Source organism: Harpia harpyja, chromosome 5, assembly GCF_026419915.1.
Source record: "Harpia harpyja isolate bHarHar1 chromosome 5, bHarHar1 primary haplotype, whole genome shotgun sequence".
Taxonomy (NCBI): Eukaryota; Metazoa; Chordata; class Aves; order Accipitriformes; family Accipitridae; genus Harpia; species Harpia harpyja.
The window spans coordinates 42529445-42551338 of NC_068944.1; the positions used below are offsets into that span (position 1 = coordinate 42529445).

The window sequence follows — 21894 nt, forward strand, 5'->3', positions numbered from 1 at the left end:
TATGACTACAACTGCTCTTCTTTTCGCTGATACTTCTTTACACCCTCTCACCTTGCCAATTACTGCTGTGAAAATTTTCTCTGGGTAAAAATTTTACAGCAATTTCCTCGTGGCACTTTATGGCTTTACAGGTTATAGAAATCCTGTGTGATGTAGTGCAAAACAGTGCATATAAGTCACACTGTAATATATAAGGTATAGCTGAACGAGTATGGAAGCCCTGTAGTGTCTTCAGCTGGGCTTTTCAGCCAGGCGAGTATGCTTCAGTGTGTTTTGCTTTGTGAAAGAACATACGTTTATGTATGAATGGTGCTGAACTGTATCCGTTAGACATCTTTCAGCAGCCCTTATTTCTCTTTGGGTAATTTCCAGCAAATCACCTGAGCCTTTTATTCACTACATGACCTACACTGAAGGTCAGTAACAGACACATGGGGATTTTTTTTCCCTGAGAAGACATTAAGTCTTCAGGTAGCTTTGCTTTTCTAGTTGAATTCCTCATCTCCAGATTTTAGAAGAATGTGTCTAAAATATTCAATTTTTTTTTTTAAGCAAATTTCTACGCAAGAAAGAGGAACCAAACAAAAACACTCAGCAGTCTAATCAACTACCAAAATATGAGAGAGTAAAAGAATTATGCCAACAAGCAAGGTACCAGACAGCCTGTGAACAACCAGGACAGGTAAGCCACAAACAACTGCAGTCTTCTATGTGCCACAGGGAAATACCTGTTTTTCACTGTGGGTCAAAAGAATTTGAAGAATATGACATTTAGAATAGACCATTACTCTGAATATCTCCAGAGCAAAGAAAACCAGAAGCAAATTGCTCTAAGCAACGGTCCAGTTTAAGGTGTTGGAGGGCTGGTCCTCAGTTTGCTGTCTCAGTACAGGGCTTATGGTAAAATTCTCATGCTTAAATGTAATATTAGATGACTACTTTTTCTTTAATTCAGTGTATTGCTAAATATGCAAGATAATTGAATGATAATTATGAATAAGGGAGAGATCTTTTTGGACAGTGAAAGCTTGCACTCACTGGGCTAATTCAGAATTACTGAAGCAACCTGGTTAGTCCTCCATGATTTCATTTGCTGGGATGAACAACTGGACAACACACTTGGTAATCATCAAGCTTTATTATTTATTGAAACACCTTTAATAGAAGGGTTCCCTTGCTCAGAAATGCTTGCTCTTTAAGGTCACTGTAAGGATTCAGACAGTGATATCCATACCCAAGCGTTACTTTTTCTTCTCGTAACCTTAATGATTTCAGTATAATGCCTGACTCTCATAGAAAGGTCTAATTGCCTGCTCATAAAACCAGAAGTTACTGCACCCCTGACTAGTATGCTCACACCTGCAGCTCTGTAGTGCGTATACAGGGAGGGAGCTAAATTAAGAAAAAGTGAGTCTGCCTTCAAATTCTTTTCAATCCGTTCTGAATTAATGCTATACCTACAGTAACATATTTACCAGGGAGATGTGGAAGGGAGCTGAATGCCTTCCCCCCAACACCACCTCCAACCAGGCACATGCTGGGGGCCCCAGACAGCGGCTCAGACCCTCCCTGCCGTCCTGCCCCTCCATCCCCATCCACACACACCTCCCCGGAGGAGTGTGAGGCAATTTCTCCCAGGCAGGCGCTTGCGCCTTTCCCTCAGATGTTTGCTCAGACCACCGCAGCCAGCCGTAGGCCTGGCTCTGAAATATCGGTAAACTGTTTTGAACGGGGGCATAAAGCCTTCACTGTGCTCCGCTTCCATCTGCAGCCACCCATGGTGCTTCGCCCAGGGCAGGTAGAGCTCTGCACAGCAAACTGGAGGGCACTGGGGAGAGCTCGCTCACTTACAGAAATGCTCCGTCCCTACCTTTCCCCTTCTCGTTCATTAGAGCGTAGTGTTATAGTAAATCTTGGTTAATCCCAGATTGGACTGGAATATGTTTTGGCTGGCACATCCTTGATCAGATCCTCTGCCACAGCTCTCACCTCACACATGCTCCTTAAACACGGCCACTTTTGAAGGGATATACACAATATCGCAGTCTCACCCAAGGGCAAAGTTTTCAGGAGTTCAAACACTGCCATTGTAAACAGAGATTAAATTTGAAAAACTGAACATTTTTATAAAAACTAAAGGAGATCAATGGAGTCATTTAGACTGTTAGACGCTAAAATGTTTAGTTTTAAAATACCAAAATATTTTCTTTGCAATTATTTCTTATATTTATTACCTCTTATGCCAAAATCCAGGTTTGGGATAACTTTACTTTTCCACATGTGAATAGAAAAGGTTAAGTGTCCTGACCAGATATCACACCTGAAGCCATAGGAAACATGGCTCACAGCCCTGTTCCCAGCCCACTATGGTAGACTTGTCTTTCCATCCTATACTGGTGAATCCCATTTGATCAAAGCGTGGAGGGAGAAGGCCTTGAGCCAGCAAGGAGCTTACGAGAGCAGTGGTGTTTGATAGAGGCTCTCCCACCTACAAACTCATATCACAGTCCTTTAAATGCAGAAGATATGTTGGCCCCACAGAGCCCAGCAGCCAACCCTCACGGCTGAACGAAGGACAGGGCTGAACTGACCGTTTTAAGACCAATTTTCAGACCTAGCCATTGGTGTACATAAATTATTTTCTTAAAGAAAGAGACCAAAGTTGTCCCTGATCCTTTGAACATCCTGAAGGCTTCCTGCAGGGATGCCGAAGTTAAACGTGCCTACAGAAGCCCCCCATCAGACAGAGCATCCCGAGGGGTGGTAACGCATCCTCTGGGTTCATTCAGCCCGTGATGCAGGGGCCCACTTCTCCTGCCCTGTTCGCTAGCGCACCAGCTGTGAGAAGCAAGGGCAGTTTGTCTCTTAGGGATGGACTACATGCAGTGCTCACAGAGAAGTCAACATGGAATAGCAAGGGTGTGAACTTAAAGAGCGACACTGGAATAATATGAACTTCAGTGAGGCATTGCAGTGTGAAATAAGTGTCCGTGGGATTTTTTCCATGTAGAAAAGTTGGTAAAGAAAATTAAAGTTCATAGGCCAAATAATTTTACTTTAGCCCAGATGGTTTCCAATGTGCAATATAAGGCATCATAGTTTAATATGAGGTTCCTCCAGCAGATTTCCCCTCGTCATTTTATACCTCTTGGAAAATAGAAAGAGGAAATATTGTTATGTGGGTCTTAACTTTGTCTTATCTTTTGAGATTAGTATCTTTAATTTCAATTACACAGGTGCATATATAGGAAAAAATCTTCATTTTAATTATGATGGTTTATAATACTTCCTACATTTACTCTAATCAGTTGCAGTTAACGTCACTTAAATTAAAATTGCCTTCACAGAATGAGTGATTGCTGACAGATTTTTAAATAATGAAATTACTGCTCTGTGGGAAGTTGCTGCTAAATGTCTGGAACTCAGAATATTTGGGGGGGAATTCACACACCAATGTACTGTCCAGTACATTTAGAGCTTGTTCTTCATTTTAATTTATTTTAGTCAGTGCCTAGTTCATTTGAAATGGAGAACACAACTGGAGGTTGAAAAAGAAGAAAATTTGGTTTTCCTGTATTAAAATGGGGTGTGATCCTGAGAGCTGCTAGTTCCAAAATCTCCAAGGATGTGGTACTCAGGAAAATAATTGCTTCAGCTTACTTTCTATTTAATACATAACCTCTAAATAAAAAAATTTTTTTTAAAAAGGAAAAAAAAAAAGAACCTGGCATAATAAAGACACTTTTTTAAATTAAAATTTTCAAAATTTCAATTTTTTCTATATGTCCAATGTCTATCCAAAAGTAGGTAAACTTTAAAAATGGAAAAAAAAGAGAAAATATTAAACGTCTGTGTAATTGATATAATTATTCCATAATTTTTAAAGTTCTAAATGACTGTTTGCCAAAAAGAGATGGGAAATTTAGATTATAGATTACATTTAGCTGCAAATCAGCAAGGCTTTGGGTTACCAAAACCAAAAAAGTTTTGTTTCATTAAGAAAAACCTAGTTATAAAATGCATATGCAAAATTGAGTTAAGCTACTTTCACCATGATTTTTTTTAATTTAAATTTTTTAGCACCATTGACAGATTGCATCGCTTTTATTGTAGAGCACCATCCCCTTGGTATTTTTTCATAATCCCCGTTATGGGAGGGCAGTTTCCAAAAGTTCACTCACCTCCTTGAGAACATACCAGAAATGAGATGTGCACAACTGCATGGATATGTTCACTTTTGAGTTATGTGCAGCCGGTCATTAAGTTGGGCCAGCAGTGAGCCCTTGCGGAGAAGAGGACCGCGCCTGCTGAGCTGCATTAGCAAGAGCACAGCTAACAACAGGTCATGGGAAGTGAGTACTCGCCTCTCCTTGGTGCTCGTGGGCTGCAGCTGGAGTGCTGCATTCGGGTTGGGACCTCCATTAGCAGAGGGACTTTGGTAAGCTGGAGCAAGTCCAGCGGAGGACCCCAGAAATGGTGAGGAAGTACTGAGGAGAGGCAGAGGTTTGTTTAGCCAGGAGAACAGAAGGCAAAGGGGGAATCTAATTGCTTCCTTCAACTAACTAATGGCTAATTAGAGAGAAGACAGACCCAGGCACTTCTTGGAGGTGTGCAGCGAAACAGCTATCAGCAACGGACAAGTTGCAGCAAGGGAAAGTCTGACTAGGTGTGTGGAGAAAAACATTACCGTAAGAGGGATTAAGCACTGGAGCCCAAAGAGGCTGTGGAAGGTCCATCCAGGGTTGCTTTCAAAACGTATTAATGTTGTTCCTACTTTGAGGAGGAGGTTGGACTAAATGACCTCCAGATGTTCCTTCCAGCAATTGCACATGCTCTTAGTTTTTTGCTTGCTTAATACCTGGACTTGAGGATTTCTTGTTTTCTTCTTCCTCCTCAGCTTTGTAACTTGGGAAGTGCTGTTAATTTTGCCCATCTTGCAAGTGAGTTATGGGTCACCTGCCCATATCATATTTGGATGCAGACTAGATTTCATCTCCCGCCCTGACCCAGCTTACCCGCAGCACAGCCGGTCCCATCACACCCAGGCCAGGTTCACTCCCCCTGCAAAGGGAGCAGCAGCGGGGTGGGTTCTCTGCTCAGTTTTGGAGCTTGGGCCAGGGTAGAAGTTTCCTTTGCAGTCCTCCTTCACATCGCAGAGAGTGCTCAAGAAATTATGATGGGAACGGGAGGTTTCCTTCATAGTTTATACACCAGATTTGTCACCAGTTAATGTGGTGTAACCTACTGAGGTCACCTGATGGAGCCTGGCTGGTTTAGTAGTGACTATTGATGGGTTTTAGCACTTAAATGGTTTGCAGGGGGGGGGGTTATGATTCATTGATACATATTTCCCCTCCCAGCTTTACTGTAATAAGGTACACAGTATAGAAATATCTATTAATCTGCAACATTGCTACCCCTGCTGTTGTTCTGAAATGGGAAACAACTGGTGTGAACTTTTAACTAAACTTTTAACTAAAACTTTGTTAATTTTCCAATAAAGCAAAAATAATAGCATGTGAACAAATGTTACTCTGGATTAATACAACCTTATCATGACACAAATCTCCTCTCAGATTTCCACTGAAACAACCTGAGATGAGAATATATGTTAGTTCAGGAGGTTTAGAGGCAAGCTGCTCTTAAATCCTCTGGCGGGTTATTTTTGTTGAACTCACTCCATCTTCTCACCCATGAAATTCTTCTGGATACTTAGCAAATATCAAATGAAAGCATGTTAACTGTGTTTTCATTTATACTTTTTCTTTCTTTCTTCCCTTACCTAAAAGTGTAATTAATGAGTTGAGTTAATTCATAAGTATTTATTCTTTTTCTCTCCACCAGTCTGAGTTTTCCTGAGGCATAATTTTGACTTCTGGGACTTAACACTGTTTCCCAGATAGCAGTTTCAAGGTCTTGTGACTGATAGGCTGGGTGTCTCCAGTGTACTGTTCAATCCATTATTTATAATCAGTATCAAATCCATAGCCAAGCCTGCATTTTTATCCTCTTACAAATATTACACAAACCACAACCTTATTTTAAAATTTTCCCAACAGGGGAAAAAAAAGCCACCCTCCCAAAATGAGGACTGTGAAGCTTTGTGTTTAAAATTTCAGCTCTTAGGTTGGATGACTCAGCAACCAAACCCAGACACAGGTCTGTTTATTTTATGGGCATACCTCTCCTACCATCTGCTCGGCACTACCTGCCAGTTTGTGAACAGCAAAGATCTGAAACTTGTAAAGATCTGTGGTCTGCTGCCAGCTTGAACGAGGCTGACGGTGGGCAGAACGGAAAACTGCGTCGTGCTGCCCGTGTTTGTATGACATGCATACCCATGAACTCAAACCGAGCTAGACAGGTATAATGCTGTAGCTGCTAACCTTCCTTGTGCTCTTTTTTCATGCACCTCAGCGTTAGAGATGCAGAATATTGTGTTTCCTCCTGAGGAAGCGTATCCCAAAACAGCCCTAAAGAAATAATGTTCTGTTTGGAGAATATACCTGAAGACTGTACGGTGAGATTTTAGTTAGATTAGGTCTCAATGTATTTTACAGTGACTTAAGGCTTTACAGGTAGTCACTGGAGACATGTTGCTGAATCCAAGCATTAGCTCTGCGGTAAATGTGCAAGATTCTTCTGGCTCTGATCCAAAGAGCATGTTCTGTAGTCCGTACATACCTCTTAGTTCTCACGTATCCTTCGCCATTTAAAAATCTAGCATAAGAATTTAATTTTATTGTTCATATTCATACTTATCACATTATCATATCAGCATTCAGTTGAAAGCATGTCTATTTGTAATGCTAAAAGAATACTTGCCATCAATCAGCTTACAGATAATATTGTAAAGGAAATTAGAATGGGGCTTATTAGGTGTAGTCTGGTTTGGCTCAAGTATCTATGTTCTCATAAAGTAAATATCACAGACCATACATTTGTAAAGGTCAGCTTTATGGCCAGCTGCGGAGTATGAATAAAAACACATAAGCCGGTAAGAGCTGGCCAGAAGTGTCAGATGGCTGGCCAGCCCCCGACAGCCAGACCCCGAGCACCCACTAAAACACAACTAAAATTATGATACGGCATATAAACATCACTCATGGATCCTCCCGGTTTCAGAACAACCTCCTGATGGTTGCAGGAGTCGAAAGGCACTGGTGATCAACCTGTTTTACCAGAACATCAGTTCAAAGCTGGCTCTTCTTTGCCATCTGCTCATTGATACTACCTTTTCTTAGTCATAATTCAGCAGAGCATCTATACAAAGGCTTAACTGGAAGCATATGTGTTTGGGACCAGTCATGTGCTTAAAACTAAGTACATACTTCAGTGCTTTCGTGAACACTTTCAGTGCTCTTGCAGCTATTGCTCACTTTAGACCCTGCAGAGTCATCCCTCATAGTTGACAGAAACATGCCTGCAACTTAGTTGCTCAAGAATTCATAGGAATTTCCAGAAATTATGATATCCCTTGTTAAAATACCAGTCTGAGTTAAAACCAGCTATGAAGGTAAATTACTTTATATCTAAAAATAATCCTTCAAAGCATGGTATTTCATATTTCAGCTGAAATATTTCACATTTCAGCCTAAATATTTAAGTTTCCTATTAAACAGAGGGCAGCTCTTTCCAGATTTGACAATTCTTCAAATTTAAGCAATTCTTAATCTGAAGTACCAGCTCTATTCCAGATAAAATCCAGAGATATTCCAGTCTGGAAAGATCACTGGTTTCACCTCTTTCAATAAACAACTCTGTTCAGCATTTTTACCACCATCTTATCAGTGTTCTCTAACAGAAAGACTTTTTGGTAGAATGGCACCTTAACAAGCAATTTTACGTACCAAAAATGTTTAGACAGAAAACACAGATTATGCAAGAATCATTTTTAGCACTTTCTGCAGTAGTCCTTTGAGGTTCTCTTTTTGCAGAGTTTCCATTTTAAAGTATCCAGTGAAATATAGTATAAACTAAGTCCTCTGCAGATTAAATGTATATGACCCAATAGTAACAGATTATTATTGGTATTGCTATTTATAACTGAAAGACTAAATTTATCCTTTTCATTGGCTCCTATTTGTTTGCACCTGAGAATGGACGTTTATTGGATAATAACAGAAGTCTGTTGATGTTGAGCTGTAACTACAGACAAGCTAATAGGTTTGGTAGACAATGCTATGCAGGTGAAATATTTGATGTCTTGACCTAAGTGCCTACACTTCTAGAGCTGGCAATGCAGTCTATGCATTTTTTATAAACTAGAGAACTGCTATAACTGTGACAAAATCAATCTTGTCAATACATCAAGAATGCAAAATTGTGTAGTCTGTAAACTTCCTAGGCTGTTTTCTCTTTCTTCCATTTCTTAAACGCTGTGAAGTAGCTCAAAATTGGCAATTTTCATATAGTTATTTTTGTTATATAGTGATTAATTTCTTCATTCTTTTTTTCCTCCAGTTCTGTCCCTGTGCATTTAGCTGAATGTATTTCTAAAGTCTGTCATACATTTCCCCCTATATTACATCAGTTCTTATAGGACAAATTGCTTCCCTATCTGTTGAACCACTGACCATTGCACTTTTCAGGAACATTTTGTCAGGGGGTAAGGCTGTATATAAATAACCATCTTCGAATATATTCATGTCAGTAGACTCTGGAGCTGTGCATAATTCAATAGAAGGTGGTCCAGTTATGAGGGAGTGGTGCAAAAATTGGGATCTGCCCTTACGGGCAGTGTCAACCCAGTTCTAAAATGAAGGAGGAGATTTTTGTTCCACAAAAATGTAGCAATTCCAAATTCCCTGAGCAAACCTGGCACACCATCCCTGTTAAACAGCTGCACTCGCGTGCAGTGTTCAAATACTGCTGAGATGTAACAACACATATTTCCAGGAGCATTTAGGAGCCTCAGTCAGGACCGGGGTTCATGAGTGCTCTGCGGGAATGCGTAGAGGACATGGCCTTAGCCCGTAAACATTTCTAAGTATTCAGGTCCAGTTCAGCAGAAATAAACTGCTCCTGCTCTGTACTATTTACATTGGCCAACTAATTACAGGGCATTCTTCAATATGCTGTGTGACATGGCCTCTTTGAATGGCATGGAGAAAGCACAAACAGGACTCAGTTCTTATTGCGGTAGCACAGTCCTAAACCAGACTCCCTTACCAATATTATCACATCAGGTGCCCTGACACTCACCCAGATCTGTCTACTGCTAATAGAGGAAAATGGTACACACATACACAGCCCATGATGGTATTTTCATCTGAACTGTTTTCAAATTTAGATCATACCTTTCGAAACAGGAAAAAAGGGAAATGAGTTCTTGAGGACATGTTTAAATTCATGAAGTCTTCTTTTTCATGCCTTACCTTAACATTCCCTAGGCTGAGCAATAATACTTAAAGTCAGTCATACATTACCAAAATGAAGAAGCACCTGTAAAAATATTGTCACTGTGTTATATTCCAGTTGCATGTTTTTCAGGTTTTCATAGCTTTGTGATAAAATCTGACAAGATATTTAACACTGAAGTGTCTACGGCAAATACTGGGTAATTACATTTCATAGAAACCGTTAGCTTGCTTACTGTTAAGACACTTTTCATGAATTGTTGAATTAATTTCCCCTCTATATAAGGGGGCATCAACTCTCTCAAAGCTGCCACAGTCTATTAACTAAACAAAGTTTATTTGAAATCCCGTTTAAGTAGATATTTACAGTGCAGCACATCACAGTGATTCATTCTTAATGTATATTTTTATGCCTTAATTATATTCAGTAATGAAATAGACTTACTTAATTTTAAGGCTGTGGCACAAACTGATAAATACCAGGAAACTGAGACCCAAGGTAGTTATGAAGTCATTTGCTGTTGTCTTGCTCATGTAGCTCTAAGTCACAACTGGAACTGTGCCAGTAGCAACACAAAGCAAAGCCACCAAGTACAAACAATACCCTTTTAACCAGCCCATTTGCTCCCCTTTGCCTTTGAAATGACTTTATAAGGGCAAACTTCTACCCCCAGAAGAAAATGCATCATGCCAATGACATCATCTGAGGAAAAGCTCCTGCTGCAGTCCTGTTGCAGTCCAGTGCTTGCCTCCCCACTGAGGAGCAGGCATGTGTATTTAGGTGTTTAAACTTCAGGTTTGGCAGAGGTTAAAGCAGCTTGAGCTTCTGAATGACAGGACAGGACAGGACAGGACAGAATAGAATAGAATAGAATAGAATAGAATAGAATAGAATAGAATAGAATAGAATAGTTCAGTTGGAAGGGACCTACAATGATCATTGAGTCCAACTGCCTGACCACTTCAGGGCTGACCAGAATTTAAAGCATGTTATTAAAGGTATCGTCCAAATGCCTCTTAAACACCAACAGGCTTGGGGCATTGCCCACCTCCTTAGGAAGCCTGTTCCACTGTTTGACCACCGTCTCAGTAAAGAAATGCTTCCTAATGTCAAGTCTGAACCTTCCCTGGTGCAGCTCTCAACCATTCCCACGCATCCTATCCCTGGATACCAGGGAGAAGAGATCTGCACCTCTTTCGGAAGCTGTAGAGAGCAATGAAGGTTGCCCCTCAGCCTCCTTTTCTCAAACTAGACAAAGCCAAACTCCTTAGCTGCTCCTCATAGGATGCTCAGTCCTTTTACACCTTTACCTCTCCCAAGCTGCCTCTGCAATTTGCTGCCAAGGGCAGGGAGGGCTCTGGGAAGAGCTGGCAGCCAGCACACGCGGAGCCAGCCAGGGCCCCCAGCACATGTGCAGAACAGACCCTGCTTGGTTCAGGGTGGCTGTAAACCAGCAAAGCCCCTCACAGCAGGATGGCCCCACCAGCTTTCAGGTGGGGTGTTTCAGGACTCTGTTGGTGTGGGCTTATTAAGGATCCTCTTCCATGTTTGCCTTCTGAAGTTAAACTGAGGCAGAAGGAAAACTGGAGGTGTGGAGCTGAGGTGAGAGGGAAATAGTTGCTGGCGGGTAGGTGATGAAATGGGATGCAAGAAGGAAAAGATGAGTCAATGACAGGGAAAAAGGCTGACACAGGTTAAGTTTCACAACATGACTGAAACGATATAACAGCTTGTTGCAGCCAAATGGCAGGGTCCTGCTTTTTCTCTACTATTAGTTTTGTTTTTTTAATTCTGAGTTAGTCCTCTTTTCTCCTACTGAGGAGACAATAAATCAGCACAGAAATCCTGAAGTCAGCATGCAGCCAGAAGCAAGGACTATCCTGTATTCCTATGGCAACAGTGAATTGTTAGATCAGCTTAGGTGTCTTGTGAAACATCATCATGAGAAGGAAGATAAACATGGGGAAAATAAGAAAACTTATACAAATTAAAATTTAATGAAGACATATTTAGTTTGTGTATGTGCCAATGGGGTTTTTTTATTGATGGAGAAATGGGGACCCAGAAACCAAACCTAATAGTCCTGGACTTCAGAGAATGGTTTGGTATTCACAGCAGGAAGGGAGGTAGAAAACAGGGGAGGGGAAGGGGCAGTGCATCAGAAAGAATCTTCTTTTATGTGCATTAGTGCATTTTATAGATCTAAAGATGAGCAGAAGGACCATTATGACTTACTTCATAATGCATGCTCAGTGCCCGATTATGCTGGCATGGGCAGGGATTCAGGAAAGTTAGTCTAAAAATTCCATCTTAGAACTCTGAAACATCTTTTTAATGACACTTTTAAAAGTAAAATTTAAAGAGAAAAAAAAAAAAGAGGAACTGAATCACATTTAATCCCTGTTTTAAATAGAGAACTATTATTGGCTTGTACTAGACACAGAGAGTCTTGTTTCAATGTTAGTCATAATACTGTTAAAAATGATCTAAATGGCTATTGAAGCCACTCCTGGAACCTCTTGCTATAATTAATGTTAGACAAAGAGAATACTTATTTTACATGAAAATGGTGCTTTTGAGACTCATTAAAAACTAGTGCCATATGTTTATAAATGTAACGTGTACCCAATAAACACAGGAAATATAGTGGTGCAGTCAGCTCTTATCCTGTAACAATCTTCTCTTGCTGCGATCAGAGGAGTGCACATGCTATGGCAGAATAAAATCCTGCAAAGAGTTGTAGCTCTCGGACGCCTTTACTTGTAGAAAGTCACCTTGTCACTTGTAGGTGTATGTTTACGCTGAAAGTCTGGGCAGGAGTGTAATTTCTCAGGCAGCCATCAGACTTGTGCAAGTCCATGGCCTTTTACACATGGTTTATTGTTCTGGGATCAGAGTCATGCCAATCCACAGGCAAGGTCTCTAGCACAGGATCCATCTTTAGCTCAGCCCACATGTGAGGCCAGAGTGCTTTCACGGTGCTGTGGTTCAGAGCCACATCAGCTCACTCCTCAGGTTATCAGGTCAACAAATCTACCTGAGGCTTAGTTTTCTTTCTTCATTCTTCAGTCAGCTTGACAAAACCCCCAAACAGTCCAGAGCAGCCATTAGTTAATGAAAGAGAGTTACTGAAATGTGTATGCTCTGATACTACTGTCCATTTCAAAAATTAAGTTCGGGACTCCATTAGAACCAGCACCTAGCTGTCTTGCTATTATTAATGAGGCAAGAGAAAGCTACGCTATTCAGTCACGGGAACCGAAAAAGGACACGTTATAGGGGAACTTAGCTGAAACTGCAACTAAAAGGTTCCAGTTATCAATAGCATTATTGAGTTTTGTTCTCTACACTACCCAGCGAAACTTAATTGCTTTGTATGCAAACTCTGGTCATTGTGGCTTAAGATGCACAATTGAACAAAACTCACTGGGTAATAGTCATTTATAGTTGTATTAAAATTATAAATAAACATACCTATTTCTAGTTCTCCCTATTGTTATTCAGACTACAACTGACCTCAAATCTTCACAGGCTTCTTAGCTTGTGTAGGGTGTTACGAGTGCCATATATGGCAAGCTTTGGGCATGGGCAAAGGAGCTCTGATCTGTCAGCACCTACCCATGGTTTTAAAAAAAAAAACATTTAGCTTTTTTAAGACAGTTCAGTGTGGAAAGGAAATTAAAGTCCCAGTTGCTTTTTAATTTGAAATGTGAAGACAGTGGGATCCACTGAAAAATCCACCTGGAATCTTCCATGTAGTTCAGTGATGTTGATAATCAAGTCAGATACTGTGCAGACAAGCTGGAAAAAACTCTGTTCCCTCTCATTCTCCCACACTTGCTCTGATGTTCAGCATGTGGACAATGCCTTTTGCAGGTACTCCTTCCAGACTGCACCTTTTTCTCCCAAGTCTGATACAAAACTCAAGACTTAGGTATCCAAAGGAGTTTAACCAAGCTAATTTATTTGTTTACTGTCCCTAAGGTTCTTCCCCTCACTTGCCCCTGCTGGGTGTAGGGAGGCTGGCTGGGGGTATCACGCTTTCAGGCTTCTCCCTTATCATGTAAAATATAAAGACCCAGCAATGTTTGCAGATTGGAGTGGCATGGTTTGTAGGGACATGTCTTAGGGTGCAGGTCCTAACTCTGGCCACTGGTAAGGAAATAAATCACATGTTGTTAGTGGTTTATGTGTTTTTCTGTAAGTCACATCCATGATTTGTCCTTCTCTTTCCAAGGAACCCTTGGACCAGTTCTTCTTCATCTGTGGGGATTTTTTATTTTCCCCTGAATCATATTAGAAATTCCAAGTCACAGAACAAAGAAAAAAAGTTTATTTTTTCAAAGAAAAAAAAAGGAGTTGGTGAAAACAGCCCTGACAGCTGTACTCTGTGGCTCAGTAAATTAAGACTTTTTACTTGCCCCTTTCAGGGATGTGTTTAGTCTAGATACTCTTGATTTATATATCTTTTTTGGCTGGGTTGTATTTTTTTATGCAGATTTGCAGTGATTTCATTCAAGCTTATGTTTGCCTAGCATGAGAGAGATGTTGAGAAGAATGTGAGTGAATTTAATCCCTAAAATATTTCTCTTCAAGGTTTGTTATTTAAGGGACCGCTCAATTTTTAAAGAAATTTGCCTGTCTTGTTTTGCAATCCACCTGAAAGTAGCAGGGGTTTGGAAGCCTGCTGGGAAATCTTCTTCGTTTCTCCCTCTCACAGAAGTGGCAGTGCACGGAGGATGCTTCCGGCAAACTTCGAATTCACAAGTGTAAGGTATCTAGCGACATACTTGCCATCAGAAAAAGGACCCGCAGCATACACTCCCGGGGATACAGCGGTAAAGACAAAGACTGCAACTGCGGAGACACTGATTACCGAAACAGCAGGCCCCAAAGAAAAAATCAAAGGCAGTTCCTGAGAAACCCTAATGCGCAAAGTAAGTGTTACCTGATCTCTTGGACTCTGAGGCAAAGAGCAGGGGGAAATGGCTAGCAGAGTGTTGGCTTATCAATATACTCTTGCTTTCACCTCGGTGTCTAATGAATACGTGCGTAATTGGCTTCAGGCTCTACATAATTGCCTCTGTAATAACAATAATAATAACAACAACAACATTTTTCCTTTGGGTCACAGTGAGGAACAGTCTTTAGGCTGGGGGGGGCAGGTCTGGGGAGGGGAGGGGCGGTGGGGGGGGTGGTTCTGGTTTTGGTGGTGGGGGTTCTGGTTTTGGTGGTGGTGGTGGTGATGGTGGTGGTGGTGGCGATGCTCTGGTGCCGCCTATCGCGCTGCTCAGCCGTGACAGCCCGGTGGCACCTGCGGATGAATCCGTGCCGTTGTTTGCCAAGACGGCCAGTGCAAGTGTTTTCTTGCATCGTTAACACCGAATTCCCGGGCTGTTCGGTGATATCCCAGAGACATTTTTTCCATGAGGCACTGCAGTGCTGTGACTGCTCTCGGGCTGAAATACCGCTCGGCTGCAACTTTCCGGCGAGTCCGTAGCGGGATCCCCGCACGGACAGGAGTGAGATTGCAGTGTCCTCTAGTGGAGCGTGGGCTGAAGGGCAGGTACCAGAGGGTTTTGGGAGAGCAGTACTTGGATTCCTTTCTGCTAACGATTTCTACAAAAGAAACCGGTCTAAAGGAGCCATTATTTTAAATGGAACAAGTGTTTTCTTCTATCTGCTCAGCTGTGAAAGTGAAGTTCTGTAGCTACAGCAATACCAGCGGACCCGGATTTCAGACTTCGTTCAAGAGCAGGCTCTATTCTCCTGCTCTCTAGCTCGAATACTAGACTGAGGAATGAAAGAAAGATGGGTCCTTAAAACAGGAAGATAGTGAAGCCATATGAGAAATGCAAAAATCTGAAGATGCTGCACAGATGTCTATGAAATAAGAAAATAATGTCAGTATAATTCAAAATACTTCCTGATTTAAAGCCCCCACCCTGGATGTGAACAAGAATCCCTGGTATTCTTTGTACACTCAATCACAATATTGTCTGTCTTGAGTTGTCTCATTGTTCAGACTAAGTGCTGCCTTGATATAATTTCTTCCATTTGTTTAGTATCATCTAAGGAACTTCACAGTGTGTACAGGCAGACCTCTGCTGAAAGCTCTACATGTCACAGACTGCAAGGGGGATTCTCAGACTGGCGAATGTTCCCCCAAGTGATATTTTCAAGGGGGGATACCTGCCCTGTGCCTTGTAAAGACAAGGTGTTGCCGGGGCACCAGCAAGGGCTCAATGGGGATTGCAACTGGGGGAAGTGACTTGGGGAGAGAAAGTGGGGAAAGGATGGAAAATATCTGAAGGAAGCATCAGGAAAAGTCTCTTTGTTTTTCTCCTTTACAACATTCTTACACCTCTTCCCTCCTCCAAATCTGCCTTAGCACTCCTCAGACTAGAGCAGGGAAAGACTCATGATGATGAGACATTGCTAAGGGAATGACTAATTCAGGCCTCAGTTTTTAGATGACACTTGGATTAGATGCTTCTATATTCCACTTTTTCAGTCACTTGATTAATAAGTAGTACCATCAGAGGCTGTTAAAATGCCAGAAATTGTCCCATCTGAGCTTATGAAACTTTCTGCATTATTTTATTAAAGAGTAATATGGTTATAAATCAGAAAGATGCTTTGAAACTAGGGGCTTTCTCTTCAGGAAGATGAATGTCTTCATTGACTTGACTGGGAAGCCTTTTTTCACCTGACAGCAAGCAACCGCTGAAACGGTTTAGGACAGAGCGGTTTGAATGAAGAGTTGAATGAGGCTCACTCTCTGCACTTCTAAAAGATTCTTGCAGGAAAGGTTCAGTGTGAGTCTCTCACAGACAGTAACATAAAAACTGCAGTAGAAATTACACTACCTGACAAAGGCAGTACTTTCTTAAAGCTCCCGGTTTATTCTGCTGCATGAATTATTATTAACTGCTATGTGACAAAGGTGCGCTCAGCATAGGTGTGACAAATGGAAATGCCCTGCAACTGATTTATACAAGCTGAGTTATGTATTTCTAGGGCTCTGTGTGGGGGGTTTTGCTAGACAAAACATACTTTGGTGTGGTATTGACTGTTGGTTTCATCAGCTTGATTGGGGACAAGTGCATTTAACAAAAGAAGTAAAAAGTGTAAGGTGTTCCAGGCTGAGCCCAAACACGCGTATTCTTGTACATAACATTAAAAAACCTTCAAAGAGTTAATTGTCTAAGTTAATCTGACTCATATACACAGTAACTAAAAGACCTGTAACCCTACTAAGCTCAGAGCTTTCCAGGGGTAAAAGTGGCACAATAAATCTCACTGTAGCTCTACAATGCAGCGAGTTTTTGGTGGTCTGTGACTTGTACACATAAATACAAATGATGTGTGTGTCAAAGTATATATATATACACATAGATACATATAGATACATACACACTGATATATGATGGATTCTTGCCCTTCTACTGCCTACCTTTAAAAAGGAAAATGTGTTATCCTTTTAAAAAGTCATTTTTATTCTAAAGCATAAGTCAAACGTCACATGCCAATTTGCAGGTGGTGACCTTGTTTCACAGTACTGAATGGTTTAATTTTCTAAAGTGGTTTCTAATCCTGTGGTTTCTGATTTTTTGAGTGTCTCTTTCTAAATATCTGATTTCTGAGATACTGATTTTATTTGGAGATATAAATGCTAACTGTGGTATTAAGTCAGACTAGCATGAAATGCAAATCTTGAAGCAATTGAAATTTCATGCTACTCATGAAAGTGTGGGCCCCAACGTATCAAAAAAATCATTAAATAAGTTTCTGTAAAGCCAGAGAAAAAATAGGCTGTTTTTACTGTACAGCTTTCTTGCTCTTTGGAATATGTTTTTTGTTCATGCCATGGGTCATATAGATATGTATATGCAACTGGGAATGTTTCTTTCTTCTGATTCAGGGTACAAACCCCGATTTGTTCACACTCGCCAAACCCGGTCCTTGTCTGTGGAATTTGAAGGTGAAATTTATGACATAAATCTGGAAGAGGAAGAACTGCAGGTGTTAAAGACCAAAAGTATCACCAAGCGTCACAATGCTGAAAATGAGGAAGAAGCAGAGGAAACCGATGGTGCTCCTGCTGACACAATGATCGCTGACGGCACTGATGCTATAGGTCAACCCAACTCGGTCAGAGTGACACACAAGTATGATTGTTTTTTCTGGGTTTTTTTCTTAAAATGAAATCGACTTCATTTTCTAACTGTATTCTCTCTCTCTCTGTTTTTTTATGATTTTATAGTTATAATATTTAAGAACTCAAAACTATCGTTGTAGATTTTAGATAAACGTGAGTTGTATTTATCAGTAGATGGAATCTTTTAACTTTACTATGTGTATTTTAAAGGGAGGCATCTAGTTTAGGTTTTCTGAGGAGTAGGCACCTCCGGAGGGAGATTCATCCACCGTATTGAAACATGTATCTGATGATGGCTTAATCACCCTGTGAAGCTGATACTCCTGCTGTTCTTTATAAAGTCTAGGCTACCAGCTTAGTGTAGAGGCCTAAATTTGAGATGACTGAAATCCCACTTTAAATGAGGACAGATTAGATCAGTTACATCACCTCTCTTAACGCTTAGTTGCTTGCAGCCCCTAACATTAGCTAAAATACATTAGACCTGTTTATCCCTGAAAAGACCCGCAATCATTTTTCCATCCTGGAAGATGCTTAGATTTCAATTTTTAGCCCTATGCTAAATCTGAATGAAAAGGCAAAATTCTCAAATATTTTTTGGTTTAAAAAAGCTAATATGATTGATCTGAAAAGCCAGGCAGGTGCAGGCAACAAAAATCTTCTATTTTATGCTTTTCAGGTGTTTAAAATATAAATAGCATTTGTCTCTTTTATTTTCTTCTTCTTTTTTTTTTAACATCAAGGAAAACATAAAAGTTAATTTTGAATAAGTAAAAATTATCCTTTTTTTTTTTACATTGATAATTTCCAACCGTGGCATTAATAAAGCCTTAAACAGCTTTCTGGAAAAGTTATTATTTCTCCATAAGGTGTTTTGACTTTTACTGAATACAGTATTGCTTTCAGAATTCTTTAAGTGAAGAAAAAAACATAATGGGATAACATGAGAAGAGATAAGCATCTAAATCTTCCTTTCTGCTATTCTTCTCAAAAATTAAAAGAAGGGTTCTGATGCAGCAGGACCCAAGAAAGGTTGTGTCTATAAAATCGGAATATTTCCATAATTAAGGAATTTCTGTTTGTCAGCATGGAGGTTTTGAAAGTCCAGTCTGTAGTCTGCTGGATTTTCTATCTCAGTCCACCTCCTTGGCTTTCCACGTGGTTTTTTTTCTCTTGGTAGAGCTGTTTTTTTCATACACTGGTATGAATGTTTTTGTCATTGCACCACTTTTTGAGTGGTCTGTTGGCTTTTTTTTAACCACTTATTTGAACACTTTGCTCTAACTTTGATTCTTATTGATCTTTATTGATTATATTGATCTTTAGCCCACTGACTGTATGTTCTGTTCTTGACTGTTTTGCATACTTGGAAGATGAGTTACATTCACGTGGCAAGAGGAATATATTTCTCAGCAGCTGGTGGTTAAATAAGAAATGGCACATTTGGTTAACAAGAGGCTTTAAATGCTGAACAGATTTTTATTTCAGTTTCAATTTCATTTCTAATTGGATTAAGAATCTCCAAGATGGCATTATCATTGCATATTTGCTTAGCAGGCCCAGATCATCTGTCATAGATGAGGATTTTTTTATTTTATTTTGCAGAGAAAACAGATTAAAGCAATTATTAATATTAGTAAGTCAACATGAGAAGACCTTGTAGAGTTTATTTATTTCTTAATAGAGTATAACAAAGAATTTATTAGGAATGTTAGATGAAAGAGAAGAAACGGGTAGGCAATTGGGAAACCTTCTTTCTCCTATTTGTTAAACTCATGTCTACAGATGTTTTATTCTTCCAAATGACACTATTCACTGTGAGAGGGAACTGTACCAATCTGCCAGAGCCTGGAAGGACCACAAGGCTTACATTGATAAGGAGGTAAGAGGTATTTTAAAATCTGAGTGAAGTCTTTGCACTGCTACCTTTTCAAAGAATAATTCTGACTCGGAAATATTCTCTGCAGATTGAAGCTCTCCAAGACAAGATTAAGAATTTGAGGGAAGTTAGAGGACACCTAAAAAGAAGAAAACCAGATGAATGTGATTGTAGTAAACAGAGGTAAGAGAGATGGCATTCAATACTGAAAGCTATACCGATTGCTAAGACTTACACATTTTCCAAGTTTTTTGAGAAAGAACATAAGTTTTATTGATATTTATAACCACTGTAGGTACTCATTTTAGCTAGATCCCTTTTAAGAGCAGAAGCTACTGTGAATCAAAAGAAGATAACTGTTAAAATTTTAAGATTAAATATGTTTGTATTCTACTAACGTATTTGAACTCAGCCGGGGTTCTGCTGTAATCTAGCATAGGATCACTCACACAGATATAACTTCTTTAAATGAAATGAAAATCATAAGTCAGCCTGTGTAGTTCCTTAAGAAAATGTCAAAGATGGTATGTTTCTGGTTTGGTTTTGTGTTGAAAATGTTTCATGACTTGATAATTCCTGATAATTTTTCCTGTAGCTATTACAACAAAGAGAAAGGCGTAAAGGTCCAAGAGAAACTCAAGACCCATCTTCATCCCTTCAAGTAAGATTGTTATTATCCTCTCACTTTCTCAGCTGGCTTTTTCCTGACTGGAGAAATATAATTTGGGGGGATTGGGGTTTTTTTGTGGAGAGGGGAGGGGAGGAGGTGAGGGAAAGAAAAGGTCACATAGAGCAAGCTCTCACAAGAAACCTTCAGTAGTTTTGGACAGACTTGTGAAAGTTTATGGATAATATTTTTTAAACCTATTGATAGAAAATGGATTAAATTAGTCATTTCAGAAGCTGATTGACCTCACAATCGTTAAAAAGATCCAGTTAAACCTAAATGCAACAGTGCATCATTTCTCATGCTTACTGAAGAGAACACCTTGTCATAACAGCTGGGGTGGAAACTGAGCTCGAAGAAGGGCATATTCTCATCCTCTCTTCTTTAAAAAAGCCAGAAAGATGTAAAAACTGCTAGTGCTGTTGTTAACCAAGTAGAGACTGTTGTCTGTCAGCCATGCCCAACTTTTCTTTCTGAACAGAGAAGCAGCCCAGGAAGTGGATGGCAAACTGCAGCTGTTCAAAGAGAATCGGAGAAGGAAGAAAGAAAGGAAGGGGAAAAAGCGCCAGAAGAAAGGAGATGAGTGTAGCCTTCCTGGACTGACGTGTTTTACCCACGACAACAACCACTGGCAAACAGCACCATTCTGGAACTGTAAGTCTTATGTCCACATGCAGATGTGATCTGGGTTATTCTGCTGTGTTCCAGAGTTTGTATTTCATGCAATCAGAGCATTATTTTGAAGAACTGGCACTTAGTAATGCTGCTGCTGCTGTTATTCAGAAGTACGAAGGAAGAATGTCACTTGAGTATGCTTCTAATTGTTGCATTACTTATTTATACAAAATTATCACAAGAGGCTCGATGCTAAACACTACAGAAATGAAAAGGCGAATTGGCTTCTAAAACACAGACTTTCGTAACCAGCCACTGAGATTTGTGTCATGTCTTGGCGATCAAGTTGACCAAATATTTCATAAGAATTTTAATTGGATTTCTGGTTATTAATAACAAACTTATTCTTCCAATTGTCACAAATCCTTTCTGGGACTTACCTTTAACATTGTCCTAAACTTCAGCACATAAAAGGTCTACTTTACTTTAATTTTATCACTTTGATTTCAAAGTGTATCATAAACAAGTTACCTTATTGTGAAGAAAATACAGATACTTTCCCTCATGAATACTTCCCATTATTCCATTTTTTGTATTTTAAAAGAATTTAAAAATCACAACTGTGGAATGCTCACTTGGTGTATAAGATCAAAATATTATAGCTAGAAAATATTTTAAGTTCCTTTGAACTTCAGGGTATATAGATAACCATCCTATTGAGGCATGCTTCAACATTTCTCGGTATTCAGCATTAACAGAACAACACCTTTCTCATCTTTGGTGGTGGAGGAAAAGTGATTAAAAACTTTACTTTCAAAAACTTCAAGATCAAATGATGATTAAGTTACAACATATTTGACTCCAAGCAGAAAATTTGCTAAGAGCAATTTTTCATTCAGAGGAAGACGTTGTCTCCTAGTGATAATCTGTTCCGATTGCACTAGGACTTCTGCTAATACACTTTTTACATTTTAAGATGTTCCTAAAGTAGTCATATGCATGATTTTTGTTTTAATGACAACAATGAAATTGGCTTATCACTTTTTATCTGTGGAGTAACAAACAGTTATGAAAAGTGTTCTCATATTGCTGTGCATTCTGGAAATGCTCCATTAACACTTGTGGGGTAAAAAAAATTCCCTTTGACGCAGTCCATAACTTAAAGAAGAGCTAATGTATTATAATACCATTACTATTTTTATGAAGTTTGTT

The 21894-nt window shown here is 39.8% G+C and overlaps 1 protein-coding gene across 5 annotated transcripts in view; it reads left to right on the forward strand.

Moving 5' to 3' along the window:
• The window catches only part of SULF1 (sulfatase 1), a 125860-nt gene that overhangs the window by 93871 nt on the left and 10095 nt on the right, over window positions 1–21894 (forward strand). For all 5 annotated transcript variants that reach the window (XM_052788260.1, XM_052788259.1, XM_052788261.1 and 2 more), the window contains 7 exons: window positions 553–682; window positions 14081–14297; window positions 17285–17531; window positions 19307–19403; window positions 19489–19583; window positions 19996–20061; window positions 20549–20721. In XM_052788260.1, the coding sequence (XP_052644220.1) occupies window positions 553–682; window positions 14081–14297; window positions 17285–17531; window positions 19307–19403; window positions 19489–19583; window positions 19996–20061; window positions 20549–20721 (1025 nt within the window). The remainder of the gene's footprint in view (window positions 1–552; window positions 683–14080; window positions 14298–17284; window positions 17532–19306; window positions 19404–19488; window positions 19584–19995; window positions 20062–20548; window positions 20722–21894) is intronic.